Genomic DNA, 17,023 nt, shown 5'->3' on the forward strand with positions numbered 1-17,023 from the left:
CTGCTACAGGAAAACACAGCATGGTGTTCATGGATTATAATGCTACAAGAATATCACATGTAGCCAGTAATGACTTTTCTTCATCCAGATGTGAACCAGCCATAGATACAGAACTAGCCAAAAGATCTATCATTTCTCTACCACACACAGACTTGCAGTAATCATTATGACTTTAAGAAATTTAAAGCAATGGCATGTTATCACCTAGCCAACATTTCTCATCTATATCAGGAAAAAAACTGAAAAGTTCGAAGATTCTATAGAATGAACACTCCAAAAAAACCCTGTTGCACTCACTGTTCAATACGCGGGGAGAGATACAGTTTTGGAAAAACCTGAGTAGCTTCTGCATCTTCAAAACTAACGGAGAGAAGTGCAACATCTTCTCCAGGATCTTCATTCACATCCTGTACATAAAAAATAATATATATAAAATGGCAAATAACAAACTGTGCACTTATAAGTTTATAGAAAATGACTAATAAGTCAAATATCAACTTATTTAAGAGACGCGTGAGGAATATAAAGCGTAACCATTGAAAAACAGATCACAAACTTATTCTTTCTTACTGTATTAGTGCTTAAAATATATTCTTCCATGTTTAATTTCCTTTGAAGTATCAAAATAAAATTACTGTGGTAGCAAAAGTACAGTGGTGTAGCTCTTCTTCAATCAGCTGAACTACATATTTCAATAAAGATGCAGACTTCATTTCTAAGAATTCAGGGTGTAACACTGACATCAGATGCAAATGGCAAAGAATTTTTTAAAATGCTATAATATCACTGAGTTATGGCCACAGATTTCATATTTGTTAGTTTTCAACATAGTATATGGTCCAAAATTTCTGTTGTACTCAAGTCCTACTTGTCTTGTGGATGAAAAATGTTTTTGCAATCAGAAATTTGTATCTAGAAGTCACTGTCCCCAAGTTTCCTGCAAATTAAACCCATGCATTACTTTCAGCAAAGGCTACATACTCTATAAAAAATAGTGTAAAAAAAAAAATCCATGCTACATAACATGACAGTCCATCTTAATACATTTACAATTTAAGCCTTCTTTGTATCACAACAATCAGCTACTGTTTTGGGATCAGGTAGAACAAACCGTCTCTGATTAGGGCTTGACATCTCTCCAATTCATAAATCACACACAGTACGAACAAGTGTATTTCTGCTACACACAACTTAAGCTCTTGACCTCTGAGTTAGCAGTGCAGCCACCTCCATCGACAGCAGGTAATATGGTGCCACTTGCTGCTCACAAAGAAGTCCTTTAATGTGTTTGTGCGTATGTACATAGCAACTTGCCAAGATGCATTTGTTTTTATCCGTTTTGGAAAAATATGAGAGGAAATAGATAACCCAGAAGATATGTGCTCAAAGCAGGATCAGCATGGTACAGTGTGCCCTAGTATGCTCTGTCCCACAAGCAGCTGTGAGGAAGTAACATGCAAACCAACTAAACATTGTTAGGAGATCCTGCCCTAGCTGGGGAGAAAAAAAAAATAAAAGTGACTGCTGAGTGGTTTCAGGAAGACAATCTCGTGCCATTTGAAGTTTTGGCAGGACTGAAACTGCTAATGTCCAGAGAGACTAGCTGCATACCAGCTAATACGTGCAGAATACAACATGCCAAGAAACTTTGTGATAAGCTTCAGGGAAGAATGGGTCTTTAAAAAGCCTAATTGTCTTAGATGAAAAATGAGACAGAACTGACAGTGATTTGTCAAATTTTGCCTTGGTGTGCAGCTGACTTCTGACAGCTGAAAGAAAAGTGTACTTTTAGAAACGCCTATAAAACAGCCACAAGCACACTATGACTGGAAATCAGTACACAGTTGTAACCTGAAGTTGCAGGACAACACTCCGTATGAGTGGTGAGGACAAAAAACTAGCTGCTGTCCTATTGGGGGATGATCAGTTTATGGATGGGATTATATGACATGGTTGCCTGTAACAGCAATGGACAGGATCTCGTGACCCACAATGTTACCTTCAGTGGTACGTTTCCACATGGTACTATCATCTACAGTAGAAGAACCAGTGCAGATTACAAAATCTTTTTCAACAAGGCAAACAACAACAAAAAATACCCAAGAGGGCAATTTCCCCCCAGCCTTTTCCCCAGTATTTCATATATTTCCATCATTAAGGAAAAAATTTAAATAAGGAACAGCTTTCACTCCTGAAGCTAAGTATGGCATTGACTGGCTTTTTCCTATTAATTTGCTAATTGTCAATCAAACGAGGAGAACCATTAAGACAGATTAGGCAGTAATGCTAATGATTAAAAAGATTTTAACGGGCATTCTTCAAGAGATGTACATATACACTCATGTACATATACATTTCTTCTGAGACCATATTCTTTGTTTGTAATTCTTTTCAAACAATATGTTTTTACAGAACAGAACCTACATGCATTTTACAAGCTACATGGACAAAACCAAATGTATTTAATCTTGCATTTAGTATTAGTGTTTAAGTTGATGTGCACACAGATTGATGCTAAGCATAAGACCAGTTTCTAGAACACCACCCAGGTACTTACTGATCAATGAAAATCAAAACAAGCGGAAAAAAAACCCCACCAAAATAGATTAGGTGAACACCATTACAGCATCCACTAACCCTTACAGTAATATCACCTTATATTTTCTACACTCACTTCTTTAATATGAAGACTCATGCCACGAAAAACACCCCCTCACAACAACATAAATCATCACAGTATCTCTGCACGTTAAGCTGCAATGAGCTGCTGTGTGCAGTAAAAGCAATAAGCTGAGACATGCAATACCTTCCATTTACAAAAATGACACACAACAAACACTACTGCAGCTCCTGTCGCCAGCACAGTACTGCATTACATTCATACAGCTACTGGCCAATACAAATTTGATTAAAGAAACCTGCATTCTTCTACCACTACCTCTTTTCAAACAGATGAGTATTTTTGGTCCACATACCTGAGAAATGAAAATTGTAACTTAAAAAAGATGCAAAAAAACCAGCATTCCTGTATGTTTTAAAAAGATGAAATGCGGCAACACCATGAAGTTGCCCAACCTTAGTGCTCAGGTGGCCACAGATTTACGATGAAGTCCCTTTGTATCTAACACTATACCATTTATTCCTTTCAGACTTGATTACTTTTATACATGCAAGAATCTGCTTGGTAGAACAACATTCAACCCTAATATGGCTGCTACAACTGCTGTTTATAAAATTAAACCAAAACCACATGGCTTACAGATAAACTGTGGAAAGCTTTAATAGACCTTTTTGATGTTGTCTGTGTCAGTCACAACTTAACTCCTTCAGTGGTCTCTCTCCTGGTCATCTCTAAAATCCTGTTAGTAACTAGGTGAGATGATGGATTCCTCCTATTACCAGGCAATGACATTTCCCCAGCGACATTTCCTTCCATTACACCAACGTAACCAAAAGCAGAGGTTGTTTTAATGGTTATCAAACTCTGCCCAAGTGGTGTCTTCCCCTTTCCTATTTATGCATGAGTATTTCTCTCAAAGAACAGGTCAGATTTAAACAGAGTAGCAAAGCAAACATCACCTCTATTTTTATTTTTCAGTTGGTTTCAAAAGCGAGAGTGACATCCAATTGCCTTGGCAATATTATTCCCTTTTAGGAAAAAAAGAGGCTGTTGAACTCAAGTCACAACACTTTTTTTAACATTTAAGTAGCCACGTTCCTTCTCATAATTTGTATTTCGCTCACAACACTTAATGTTAGAGGATTTTATTTAAAGAATTACATTTAAGAAAAACCAATTTTGTAAAAATTAAGTTATGTCAATTTTTTATAAACATTAGGTTAGAACTACCACATTAAAGTACCATCTAATACTCACAGAACTTTTTTCCACACAAGACTTTACAAAAGGTATTATTAAACTGAACTTCCACTGAATGGAGAGCACACTCTGTGCCACAGGAATTTTGAGGTTTAAAAACTGAATGTTTGCAAAAATGGTTGAAATCATTAGTTACACATGTGATAATGCACACCTATTAGTTTTTCTGCAACAGTCTCATGCCTGATAGCAAAAAAAACCTCTAGTGCATTGCAATGTAAAAGATCCAACACAGATTTTTATCGTGTCTTTCTGCCATCCCACTATCAAGTATTTTCTTTTTAAAAAATAATCTTGCTCATTTCATAACATGCCCATTCCAATCAAGCAGGGAAAAAACCCAGACACACCATTTAACACTAAAAATAAATAGTTTTCTTTCTCAAGAACTGCAAGTGGTTTCCTATGTTTACAGGATACTTTGCACAGTGTGGACTGATCCTTGACTAAGCCTCCAAAGTGCTGTGGAGATGCAAAATATATATAGTAAAGCAATGTGGTGAGAAAGGAATAAATTAAAAAAAAAAAAAACCAAATCCAACACCTGAAGATTTTCAACCCATAGGTTTTTTTCTATTGCAGAGACCTTCTAGCAACAACTTACAAGAATAAATAAAACTTTTTACAAAGAAAACCATAAAGATAAAGCTCATGATATTTTATTCTAAACTACCCTTTGTCTGCTTAGCCAGTGCAGATTGAAGGTTCATTAAGTATGTATTTTTGGAACTCAAGAACAAGAGGCCATATGAAAATACAAGTGCAGCACAGAAGAGATGAAAATGGAAGTTTGAAGGCACTTAGAAATTGTTTTTCCCAGAACAACTTCAGGAAGAGACTTCAGGTATCACAAGACTCCAAAGCAAAATGTAAAATCCTACTTCTAATTGTATCAGGACTGTCTAAACACCCATTTGTTAGTTCTCATTCATATCAGTCTAAATTTACATTCAAACGCATGCTTCAATGTTTACAGCTGCTCCCTTTGCAAAATACTTAGACCTTTTTACAAAGTTAGTATGATTTGTTTATAAAAATTACCAAAACCACTTTAAATACACCATCCAAACAGCATTGTTTTCTCGTATCCTACCTACTGTAATTGAAAACTGGGAATTTACTGGAACTTACAATTTATTATGAGTCAGATGGTTGATAGCCAGTCCAACCAAAACATCTGCTCCACACAGTCACAACTGCTATAACCCATTTCCTCTTGTGCCTGGAGTCCAACCAAGTTGTACATTACAGTTCCTTTTCCTTAAAGATGCAGACTCTGGAAAATCCGCTATTACTCTTTCTTAGTTAACAACAAAGAACTGCTTTGCAACCTCTGATTAGATTATTCTTTCAAGAGGAGTTATTTCTGTATTTGGCATGCTAGTGCAATTCCCTGCCCCAAACAGCAACACAAAAAGTGATAGAGCAACTGCAGGTTTATCCCAGGCAGTGACTGGACCTGCCTTTCCATGGAAGACTTTGAGAGGAAGGAGGCCTGAGACTCGGGGAAAAGACCCTGCAATGGGCTGATGTATAAATCGAGGAACTGGGATTAGGAACCCAGTTTAGTGACATTAACTGCAAAGCAAGAATGAGAGGAAAAGTAATTTAGAATTTGTTACAAAGGAAGGGAAAGGATATGGAGGAAGAGTATTAGCATGCTTTGGGAAGGACAAGCAGCTTCTGAACTGGGGGATGGCAGGAAAAGAGACATAGAAGAGGGCTTCTGGTAGGGCTGTGAAGTTTATACCGTAAGTACAAACAGCAACTGGTTTGGGGACAGAAGTGAGGTAAGGAAGAGCACACAAACTGTTTAACCAACTGGCTGTTCCTTTGGGCAAGGAGATGCCACGCAGATGACTGATGCTGCAGATGCCTCCCAACTGTATGGTCAGGCCAAACCTGCTTCAGGAGCTTCCCAGCCCCAGCTGATAAATCCTACCTCTTTCTGGAGGTTTCTGACCTTTGGCTCTCACAACTGCTCAATAATTGTCTTTGTGGTACAACCCTAATTGAAAGGATGGAAACTGCCAGCAAATGGGGAGGGGAAGGGATCATTTAAAATAAGCGAAGGATTAATTCAATTTACAACTTGTGTGACATGACAGAGGTCGTAGGAAGGTGGAAGAGAGCACAGAATATGAATGAGAACATGGAGGTCTGAGGCAGTGCTGATCTTAGCATCTGGAGCCAGCTTATAGCTTATGACAAGTGGAAGTCTTTTAACAGAGACTTACTAAACTGTGGTACCTCTCAGCCCTACCAGTCAGTCAGCTCCACTGAAGTTGAGCATCAAATTTTTATTTAAGGATCCTTTCTGGAGAAAAAAAGGTCTCCAAAGAAGAAATACATGAGAATAATATGCATTCAGAAAGGTAATTTATCTCAGGGTCAAACTTAACCCATGTAATTTTGCATGACACATACCTGTAATGGAACCATACTTATTAACAACTGATCAAACAAGTGAAAAACAGAATTTGTTTTTGAAGCTGAAATGTGAATTGCAGCAGAGAAGAATACACAACGCTATTTACTTCATTAGTAGTAATGGGCTACTTGCATCACAACAGTTAGCACAGTTTCGCCTTTTCCCTCCAAATGACAGCATGCAATAACATGAAAAACTGTCAAATAAAGCACAAGCATCTCGCACCCTTACTGCGCAGCAGTTTCACTAGCCAGCTTTCATACAAGCAGTTACATGTTCTCCCAACCTTCTTCTACATCTAACGTTTTTTTTTAAAAAGTAACAAAACTAAGGGAAAGCAGGGTAAGGAACGTGAAGTGGCAAATGAGACCGAGAAACGTGCTTCAACTCTAGGGAAAATATATCATTATTCCAGGAAATTCCTTCTCCTATCTTCCAGGAAACCCACCAGGTCTGACCAAGTAGTCCTGAATCTTTAAATAGGATCTTTATGAAAACAAAGGTAGTTACCTTGTGTGCACTGCCCATGGCATCACAGTATTCCAAACACAGCCCCTCTCCCAAGGTAATGCAGTAAAACATGTGCCTCACTCAGCCTGGGCAAAGAGTGCGTTTCAGCCCAGCTAATTCCCATTTTAAAAGTTACGTGAAAAGGCTGTAATGACTTTGCAGAATCTGAAGAGCTTAATTGTAGGACAAAATACTGAGTTTTCCTCATGAAAACAAAATTAAATAAATAAGTATCTATGAAACATTAAAAGATATCAGCAAGACCTCCAAGCATGCCAGTGGGTATCAACAATTGAACATGAAAATAAACAGTATTTTCTTTAAGTGTGAGTAACATCCCAGGTTTTGTTTGTTTTCAGACTTTCACACATAAATATATTTTGCTTCTCTAAGACAAAAACTTGATATCTGTTTTGCCTATATCATTTTCTTTTATTATGGTCACAGTAATTTAACACTACTTCCACAATATAAGTGACCAGCTGAGTTAGGTAAAGAATGCTGTCAGGAAAAGGATAAAAACCAACCATACAGTTAAATATAAAGAATAACACTCTCATCCACGAAAATACATGCTAGAGTTCATAACTGGGCTTTGCATACCAGTGACAGACATGCTGATTCTAGGTAAATACTACACTTAGTTGTATGTATTTACATTTGTGTATGTGTCTTCAGTTCGTGGAGGACTCATTTTCAACAGTGTTTTAGATGTTCTCTATTTAGAATTTTCATTTAATTTTAAAGATCATGAAATGGCTCATTGAAACAATTAATAAATCTCACAAGAAAAAAAATTAAAAGTTAAAATACAGTGAGAGACATCTATGATAAGTATTTCTGTAACCATGTTGTGGTTGAAAGTCAGCATAAGCGTTTGTTTTTTAAATCAATCGAACTTTTTAATAAAAGCTTTTTCCCCCACTCTTCACACACTCTTACATGTTTCTGGTTCAGTGAATATCTCTGCAAAATCAGAAACAGTATAGATTACATGGGTCACAACAAGAATGCCAGAGTAAAGCCACATTCTTGGAGATCTTCAGTGAACCAGGAAGTACCAACAAAATTTCACAGTTGAAAAAGTGAATAATCAAAGTGTAAGGTAAAAGCAAACAAAGTTACACTTGCTCAGTGGTCTCTCACCATTGCAGCTTTAGTATTGCTGACCTGATTTAAAAATATGAACATTTTGTTTCAAAAGAAGGTGCCAATATTAAAAGTATTAAGTGCTATGAACTGCGTTGTCAATTGCTGTTTCCTGAAAATAATAGTAATGTTTCTTACTAAAGTCGACAGCACTTTTAATTCACAAACTGTTATTATGCATTCCCATTTCAAACGTATAACATTTATATTTCTTTTCAAGAGAATTCTATTATCCCTTTGTCTCAATATTACATTTATTCCTACAGGATCTTAAAAAAAGATTGTATGTCTGTGTGGGGCATTTTCTGCTTTGTACAAAGAATGTGCAAGTCAGAGTATCCTGTACCCTGGAGCCCTATTTACAAGCATTCAACATTCCAACAAACAACGTGCTCAGTGTAATCATGCACACAAGTGTATATGTGTACGGATGTCCCTAAGAGTAAGAACGCATTACTGTAAAAGCAAAAAATTCTTCCCGTAAGAAGAGAAACACAGCCTTTTTTCCTCACATTTGTGTGAAGGTGGATCCTGCAAAAGGTGGTAAGCAGGATGCTGGAACGAGGGATAAAAGCTCTATTAGCCAAAAATGATTACGACATTGGTCTTTCAGAGTTCACATCTGTATTGGTATGTAAATTGCGTGTATAATGTGAGGAAAAATTCACATTCAACCTGTTTTATAGATAATAGACATGTCACATTCTGTGATATTTTGTGTTGAGAGAAGTCTCTGGAACTTATAGTATGAGACAGTAACTCTTGTGCTTCAGCATACCGCTCAGGTTAAGGTTGACTCATCTGTTGCTGTTTACCCTTCGCAAGACGGTGCCTGAAAAAGAGGGTGTCCAGCTCAGATCAGGGAGTCATAGAATGGTTTGGGTTGGAAGGGACCTTAAAGATCACCTAGTTCCAACCCCCCTGCCATGGGCAGGGACACCCTCCACTAGCCCAGGTTGCTCAAAGCCTCATCCAGCCTGGCCTTGAACACCTCCAGGGATGGGGCATCCACAGCTTCCCTGGGCAACCTGTTCCAGTGTCTCACCACCCTCACAGTGGAAAATTTCTTCCTAATATCTAATCTAAATCTACCCTCTTTCAGCTTAAAGCCGTTACCCCTTGACATATCACCGCACTCCCTAATCAAGAGTGCCTCCCCATCTCTCCTGTAGCCCCCTTGAAGTACTGGAAGGCTGCTGTAAGGTCTTCTATGTGGTCCAAATTAATTGAAGTGGGAATTGCCAGAATAATTCATCACATATTTCCATATGAAAGACTGATACCATCACTGAGATTTCCCTGATTATCTACTCAGAAAAGATTACCACATCTTTTCCCCTATCTATTCCATTAGCATATCCATCACCAACTTGGGATAAAGAACTTGGAGAAGTATTATTAAACTCTTTTACAGCATCTGGAGCTGTGTTTTAACGAAAAAGATGCAGGTTCAAAGGCCACTAATATTGATACTGCCCTCAAATTTGCACAGTCTTTCCTAACGCTTTCTCTCATATCATCTATTCAAAGGTTAAAAGGATAATTTTCTGTAAATCTAATTCAACTTTTAATGCTTCCACAAGGCCAAAAATCACTTGGATATGCTCTACAGCTTCAGCGCAGCATCCTACCATGTACAAATCAACAGAGCAGAATACCCCTGTTCTTGGTCAGTCAGCTTTCCGTTCATAAAACTGAGCATCACCTTCTTCAGCAAGGAGTACAATGTCACACACAAGCAAGAGTTTGATCACAACAACAGAGCTTGAACTGAAGTTTCTTACCCTGTCTTATACAAGAGAGCATTTGATAGTTTTTTTTTCTCTTTTTCCTCTTTTTTTCTTTGAAACAGTGAATTTAAGAAATTAAAGACTACGTTATTTTAGAACTTTCCTGAAACAAAGCAAGTTTGACGTTCAAACTTCACAGCTGATTGGATTTGCTGGACAGTTGTTCACTGGGTTCCACTCTGCTGTTATGAACAGTTCAACTTTTAGCCATGAGACAGTGCTGTCTAAAAGCCCACTCTAAAAGTGAATATATTAAGAAAAAAACCACACTGAGTGGCAATACTTTTTTTTTTTTTTAAGATTTAACAGACACACTGACTCTTTGTAGAATCATAACTGAAATAGCATACAATGAAACAACACCACATAGGAAATCTCAGAGACAGATCTAACGTAATGTTTTGTAAAATATTAGGGGATATGAAAACTTACCAAGTAAAACTGTGAATGTAGTAACAGAAATAGGCTGTATTTCAATAAAAAATTTAGGAGCCATCCATGGAGCGTGTGAATATTTTTTTTGTCAACACAATAAAAGGAACTGTTAGGCATCAATACTGAAATACAGCCCCATCTGACCTTTCTTTTACAGCTCTGCAGAGAATGGACCTACCTTTGTACTAACTTCGCAGTCCTGCAGATCATATAGCCATAAGATTAAACTAAAAATTCTGCTAGCAAAGTGATAGCCATATGTTTCTGTTATATGCAGTTCATTAGCAAAATAACAACTCATGTTTAAGTGAAAATTATAATAGACCTGACTTCTCCAAATAAACCTATCTGCATTTTCATTGATACTTGTAAAAGCAAGGACAAATGGTCAATTTAATGATTTATTTCAAAAACTGTTACAAAGTTATGGTTACACTCAATATTTACATAGGCTTCAAATCCAATAAAGGTCACCATACTCCTAGCATCACTAAAAACACAAAATCCAGGAAAACAAATCAGTCCAACTAGAAATACAACCTCAGCTCAGACTGGTTTTATTCTACAATCTAAATACAGCTCCACAGAGTTACATACACTGGGAATGGACCCTCAGCTTTAGTTCTGCTGGGTACTTATTTCAAAGGTGTAGCTGTTTCCTACAATAAAATTTATAGCATTTTGCCCAGAACAGTTTCAAGCAATTCAAGAAATAGCACTGAACCGCAACTCATGGTAAAGTGCCCCACAGCTGACTATGTTAAAAGATAATATTGCAAGAGAAGATGTGTCAATTTATTAATTTTCATCTTCCTCTGCACAATGTTATCATCACAATGATAAGCTCCTTTGATATATCAATGGCATATGCAGGTGTCCATACACATATGTATGTATACAGGTTCTTTTAAAAGTTATGCTATAGTTACCAGATGGTCACTGCAGTAATTAACTTAAATGAAACAGAAACTAAAATCCTTCTATCCTCTCCTTTTTTTTGTTGCTTCATTTGGGATCCACACTATAGTCTTTTGAACTCTGACCTTTCAGTCCAGACACTTACTGATGAACAAGAACTTCCCATTAACTATGAAACTCGAGTCTTTTCCCTCTCCATACCGCACTGTTAACTGCTTGGTCCGCAAGAGAAGCTACTCCTCCCTCTACTTATACTTGGCACCACAGCAATGTCCAAAAAGCTCTGTCTAGATCAAGCCTTCAGTTCTCTTGATAGGTCCCCAAATTCTTTGAGTAACATTAAACAGAAATTGTTAAATATTCTTTGGAAATAACCACTGTCCTGGCTCCTGGTGAGAACATGCTTTTTAGCCCCAATACTCTGAGTCAATCAATATGTAAACTTCTAGATCCTTGCAGTTTTCCAACAGGCCTACTTCTGATACTGCTTTTCACCTGGGTTTTCACACTCCTCTAATTTTATCAATGACAATATTCATACTTATACAAATTGTTCTTCTCTCTAAAGAAATTATGCCATTTCCTTGTATGCTCCTCCACATTTAATTCCTCACTATTCTAAAATAACTGAAGACTTCTTGGGGGTTTTTGTTTGGTTTGTGGGGTTTTTTTTAAATATATACTTGCAATTTTATTTCTACGGCATATGTGATCTTTCTGCGACCAGAAGCTTGAATTGATTGAATCCCTTCAGCCTGAAATACAAGCTGGTTACTTAAGCATATCTATCTTGGTTTTCACTCAGAACAACTGCACTTAATGGACACGAGTTTGACTTAAGGCTACCCTGTGTCCAAACAGATGTGCTTATGCTAAGTTGTTTCTTGTCTGTTTTTAATAAATATAGAATAGATAGCCTCTTCCACAAGGACAAGTAAACCCCGACAGATTTGTATCTATTTTCTTCCCCCAAAACTTTTATTTAATTAATTCTGAGAGCAGTTTAAGCCCCTCTGCATTAATCAAGGATAGAGCATTCCCACATTAAGAAATATTACCTGCAAGTATTTTTGTATCTATGAAACTGGTTTCCAAGATGCTTTACATTAAAATTTTAATCTTCACAAGATTACCCTAATTATTAGTTGCACTGTAATAACTGGTTTTGTGGCAACCATGTGTTTGACACTCTATCGTTAAAAGAGGAGCAATTCCTTTGATAAGTCCTTACTATCTGGAAGGCAGATGTAGAAAGATATCAGGAAAGTCCAGAGACAAAATAAACATCACAATTTTTTCCTAATGTTTGTTTGCTTTGTATTGTACTCAACTCATCTTTTATAGCTCTCACAATGAATTATCTTAGAACGAGAAAAGGAACTAACTGATGGGCATTCTTTGCCATAGCCAGTTTCACTCTGGAACATACTGATATCTGAAGTAGTTAAGTGAGAAAAGGGAAGAACAGAACAGACACACTCACAGACAATAAAATCATTTATGCCTCATTTCCTTAGGAAACCAAGCTAAAATAACAGCTAAATGAACAACATGGTTTACCTGAAACTTTCAAATATTGTAGGTAAAACCTTGACGTGAAAATGTCTGAAGAATTCCTTTGTGGAAACATGTTCAGAGGATGTCAGTTGTACTCTGTTCCTCCTAGAGCCTGTTATTGTCCATTGAAATGCCATTCTTGAGAAGGAAAGATGGAAATCTCTGTGTTGTTGTACAGGCAGACAGACAGCTGAGATGACTAAAAGTGATACTTGCAGCAAGTCCCTGATAATCTGTACTTAAGGTTTAGGAAACGTAGAAAAGTGGAGACTCAAGGTCAATGGTGAAATGACTGTTGTTTTATAGTCCCTCAAAAGGTCATCCATTCACTTTCTGAGAAAAGTTTAAGAAAAAATGTTGCCTTGTTTTATAGGAAGGTTGAAAGCAGAACAGAAAGTAAGTCTGAACTATAAAGACTCGAAGTCTGTAAAAACTGCCCTCCTCATGTGTTTAGATTACTTTTCCTTGACTGAAACTATCTTTTGAAACAGAAAAACTGGGCAGCTATTAGGGAAGGAGAAATGAGAAAGACAGAGTGGGCATAGACATTTCTAACTTTTATCGGGCTATAATGTACTCCTGGAACAAAGCAGGTGAAGTCTTCTCTTACTGCTTACTGAAGAAAACAAAGATGATGCTACTGAAAACTTTATTTCATACCTACTTACATTGGTGAAAATCCTCCCAGTTAGAACATTCACTGCTAGAGTGTAGTAAAGGTGCTACACTTTAAATAACCTTTCACAGAGTAAACAAGCCTGTCTCTTCTTTGTTTCGGCTCAAATAAAATATTTCAGTGCAGTATCTGTTAACATGAATAATATAATCCTTTCTTCAATTCTGAGAAACACTTCAATTTCACTATGTTTATGTGAACAAGACCTTTCTCTAAATGCCCATACTTCATGACCTGCTAACTTGGGCTATACAAAAATCGTTGGTGGACTAATTGGCAAGAACACAGAAACGTGCGTCCTTTGAAGACCACAGACACTTTATCAGATTAGATTTTAAAACAGGCCAATAAGAGGAAGTATTTGTTGAATCTTCATGCTATACAAGTTCATTTTTAGGTATGGTCCATTAATTTTCCATTAATTTCCCATGAAATATGAGCGAACTCATTCTTGTTCAATAATACTTTCAGTAAATACATTACAGGTAAAATGTATTATCCAGGACAATGAACGGGACCACAACTTACTTTCCTGACATGGGAGATGAGAGAAATAACACACTGGCTATTGAGAAAGGCTGTTACAAACATGTTTGGGCTATTCTGTGATGTTCATGATCAACTCTTTCAGCTAAAAAAAGGATTATTCTTAGAAGAATATGAACTAAGTGACCTAAATATTATTCTTTAATCTAACATAGTAATATTATTGTTAATGCAAAGTCCAACAGGAAATTCTTTTTCTTGGCTGCAGTTCTCCAGGGAACTTAAGTAACGGAATGAAAAACTTGATCTTTAAAGAGGTGCTGCCACAAATCTAGCTGCTGTAACCAGAGCAACCTTAAGCAATGTTGTAGTTACCCGGTGTCTGGCTCACTAGACTGGACTCATATCTTTTTATGAGCCTTAGGCAGTTTGTGAATATATATATCTGCACTAATGCCCACTTAACGAAGTTGGATTTAATTAAACAAATTTAGGATGTTACAATCCTCCCCAGAACTGAGATGGCAAGATTATTCTATCAAATAAATTTAATATACATTTGCCAACCTTGACAAAACCCCTTGTTAGTGGTCATTGCCAATAAAGTAAATACTGATCTTCAATTTCACTTATGTTATATGATACCACTTCATATATTTTGAACCATTGAATAACTTCTGTCTGCCACAATATGTTATCAAGACCTAACTGTTTTTTTTAACCAGGAAACTTAAGTATCTCCATATTTCAGCACCTGAAAATCTAATGATATGTAATTGGAGGGTACCCAGCTGTGATATTCAGAAAACTAAGTTACTTCACTAATTATTTAAGAAAAAAAAAAAAACAACTCAACAAGAAAAAACAACTTCTGACACCACTATAAACAATAAAGCAGAGACTGATCTGTTTTGGGACCTACACTGTTGTTCTATCTGAAAGACAGCACTCGATTTAGTTCTGAGTCTACAATCAGTAGATAAAACAGGTGTTGGACAACACAAAGCTTCTCCAGGCATACACAAAACATAAGAAAACTAATGCAAAACACCTGTAATCCTGAATTCATACATACACACATTTTAAGCTGCTGGTAGCAATTCAAACTGTGCTTAGAATGGATTAAAACAAAATTCAAAAGATATCCTACGACTAAAGCAAAGCTTAATGTTTAAAACATTACAACACTTTTCAGTTTTGTTGAAATTAATAAAACTGTTCATTTCCTCTCTCCTTCCATAGGTTCTGCTGTACCAAACGATATTACTTGAAGATTTAAAAACATCTAATGAATGACAGCTCCTTAAATTGTGTAAAGTTCAACCATGATAAATAAATACTCAAATGGACAAAGATAAGCACACAGAAGAGCTTGTACTCATCTATTACTATCATACTAAAGTTAGGTTGACGGCCACAAATAAATTATCAGATAAAGTAATTATTGTATTTGATACTCCATGGCTTAAAACTCACAACTACCAGAATTCTGTTCTGCCACTACATAACTAGCAAAACTTCATAAACCAGCTTCCCAGTTTTAAAATGTGGACATTAATACACCTTATCAGTGACGTTATAGGATTTAAGTCAGTACTGCTAAACTTTTAGATTCAAACTGCAAAACACTCCATCAATGCAGCAGAAAGGAAGCCTATTAATCTTAACTCCTTTAACTACCACCAACTGCTTCATGAACAAGAAAAGATTTCAAGTTGCAGAAGCATTTCCAGTATCAGACGGCTATCACTGACAGCATAAAATTATTTTAACAGAAAAAGAACGAAAGAGCAATTCCTCTGATGAGCCAACTTTCAGCCCGATGCTTTTATAGGAGCAATAATTCCCTGAAAACAGGATTCATAACATTGATGCAGAAATTTCGAGACAAACTCAAAACTATTAATGGTGCGAAAGACACCACTTCAAATGCTTTTACCTGTCTGAACCAGTTCTGCTGCTTTGACACACCCACAATTCTTGTATATATTTATCCCTCTGAAACACAGAACAAGCATATAACACAAAGAAACCTTTTTATATAATGTCATATAATTACCCCTTCGTATTTCAGATGGTTTGAAAATCTATGTTTATGAATATAGTTCTCTGATCATGTTCCTGTTGACTACAATGAGGGCAGAATACACCTAATGGAATAATAAACTCAAGCTGTCTCTTGACTGGCCCAGACTCCACCAACTGGGCCATTAGACCAGCCTTTCTATAAAGGCATCTGAAATATTTGCTTTTAAAAAAATTGCACGCAACTCGTTCTATAACAGAAGTCATAATACTTCTTGCCTTGATCACTTTCCAGGATCATAAATCTCTTCTTTTTTCTAACACAAACACAGGGAAATGAATCTACTAGCTAGTCCTTTCCCACAACATGAAGTGTAATAAATTTTTCTTTGCAAAACAGGGAAGAAAACCCACCAACCATGATGTACACACTTGCTCTTCACTCTAGACAAAACATTGGTTTAAAGATAGACATCAACTACTTTTTATGACAGTTGAGTATATCAGGGATTCCTTGTTTCTAAATGCAAGTGACTTGATTCTTGTTACTGAATAATCAGTTACTCTGATTAACTCTACTATTCTTTTCAGTATTTGTGTAAGAAAAAATTGAGAAGGAAGAATCAGTGAAGCCAAATAATCATTCCAAAAAGTTACATGGCACATTTCATACTGTGTACTTCTCTATAAATATATTGCTTTGCAGGTATTACTTTACTGATTGAAATCTACATTTTAAATCTCACATTTGCAACACATCTGACTTTCTAAAAAAACATGCTGTAGGAAAAATACAGCAGAAATAAGTAAACTTTACTCTCATTCCCCAATCCTTTACAGAAAATAAAATAAAAGACAAGCACTCTTCAGAATCCTTTTACTGCTCTGAAATTACAAACACATATTAGACACATGGACACTTACTGAAAAGTTGTTTACCTCCCTTTTCAGCATGTAAATATATCTAAACCACGGGAGCTGAACACCAATAATTTGTTACACAAAGAAATTTAAAACTGCAATAAAGAAACAAAACATTATATCAATGTGAAATTGTATGTCACTAAGAAGTTTTACAATTTTTGTCCCCATTTTACGTATGGAAACCCAAGAGACTATGTGACTTGCCCTCTCAGCATCACATTGAATCTCTTTAAGAACCTCTG

At 36.4% G+C, this 17,023-nt stretch overlaps 1 protein-coding gene across 1 annotated transcript in view; it reads right to left on the bottom strand.

Annotated features, from left to right (window-relative positions):
• Positions 1–297: 297 nt before the first annotated feature.
• The window catches only part of BRE (brain and reproductive organ-expressed (TNFRSF1A modulator)), a gene marked incomplete at its 3' end in the record, with an annotated part of 80,739 nt that continues 64,013 nt past the window's right edge, over positions 298–17,023 (bottom strand). Inside the window, exon 6 of the mRNA XM_010081820.1 lies at positions 298–407. Coding sequence (XP_010080122.1) covers positions 298–407 — 110 coding nt within the window. The remainder of the gene's footprint in view (positions 408–17,023) is intronic.

This window comes from Pterocles gutturalis, unplaced genomic scaffold (genome assembly GCF_000699245.1).
Source record: "Pterocles gutturalis isolate BGI_N339 unplaced genomic scaffold, ASM69924v1 scaffold574, whole genome shotgun sequence".
NCBI lineage: Eukaryota > Metazoa > Chordata > Aves > Pterocliformes > Pteroclidae > Pterocles > Pterocles gutturalis.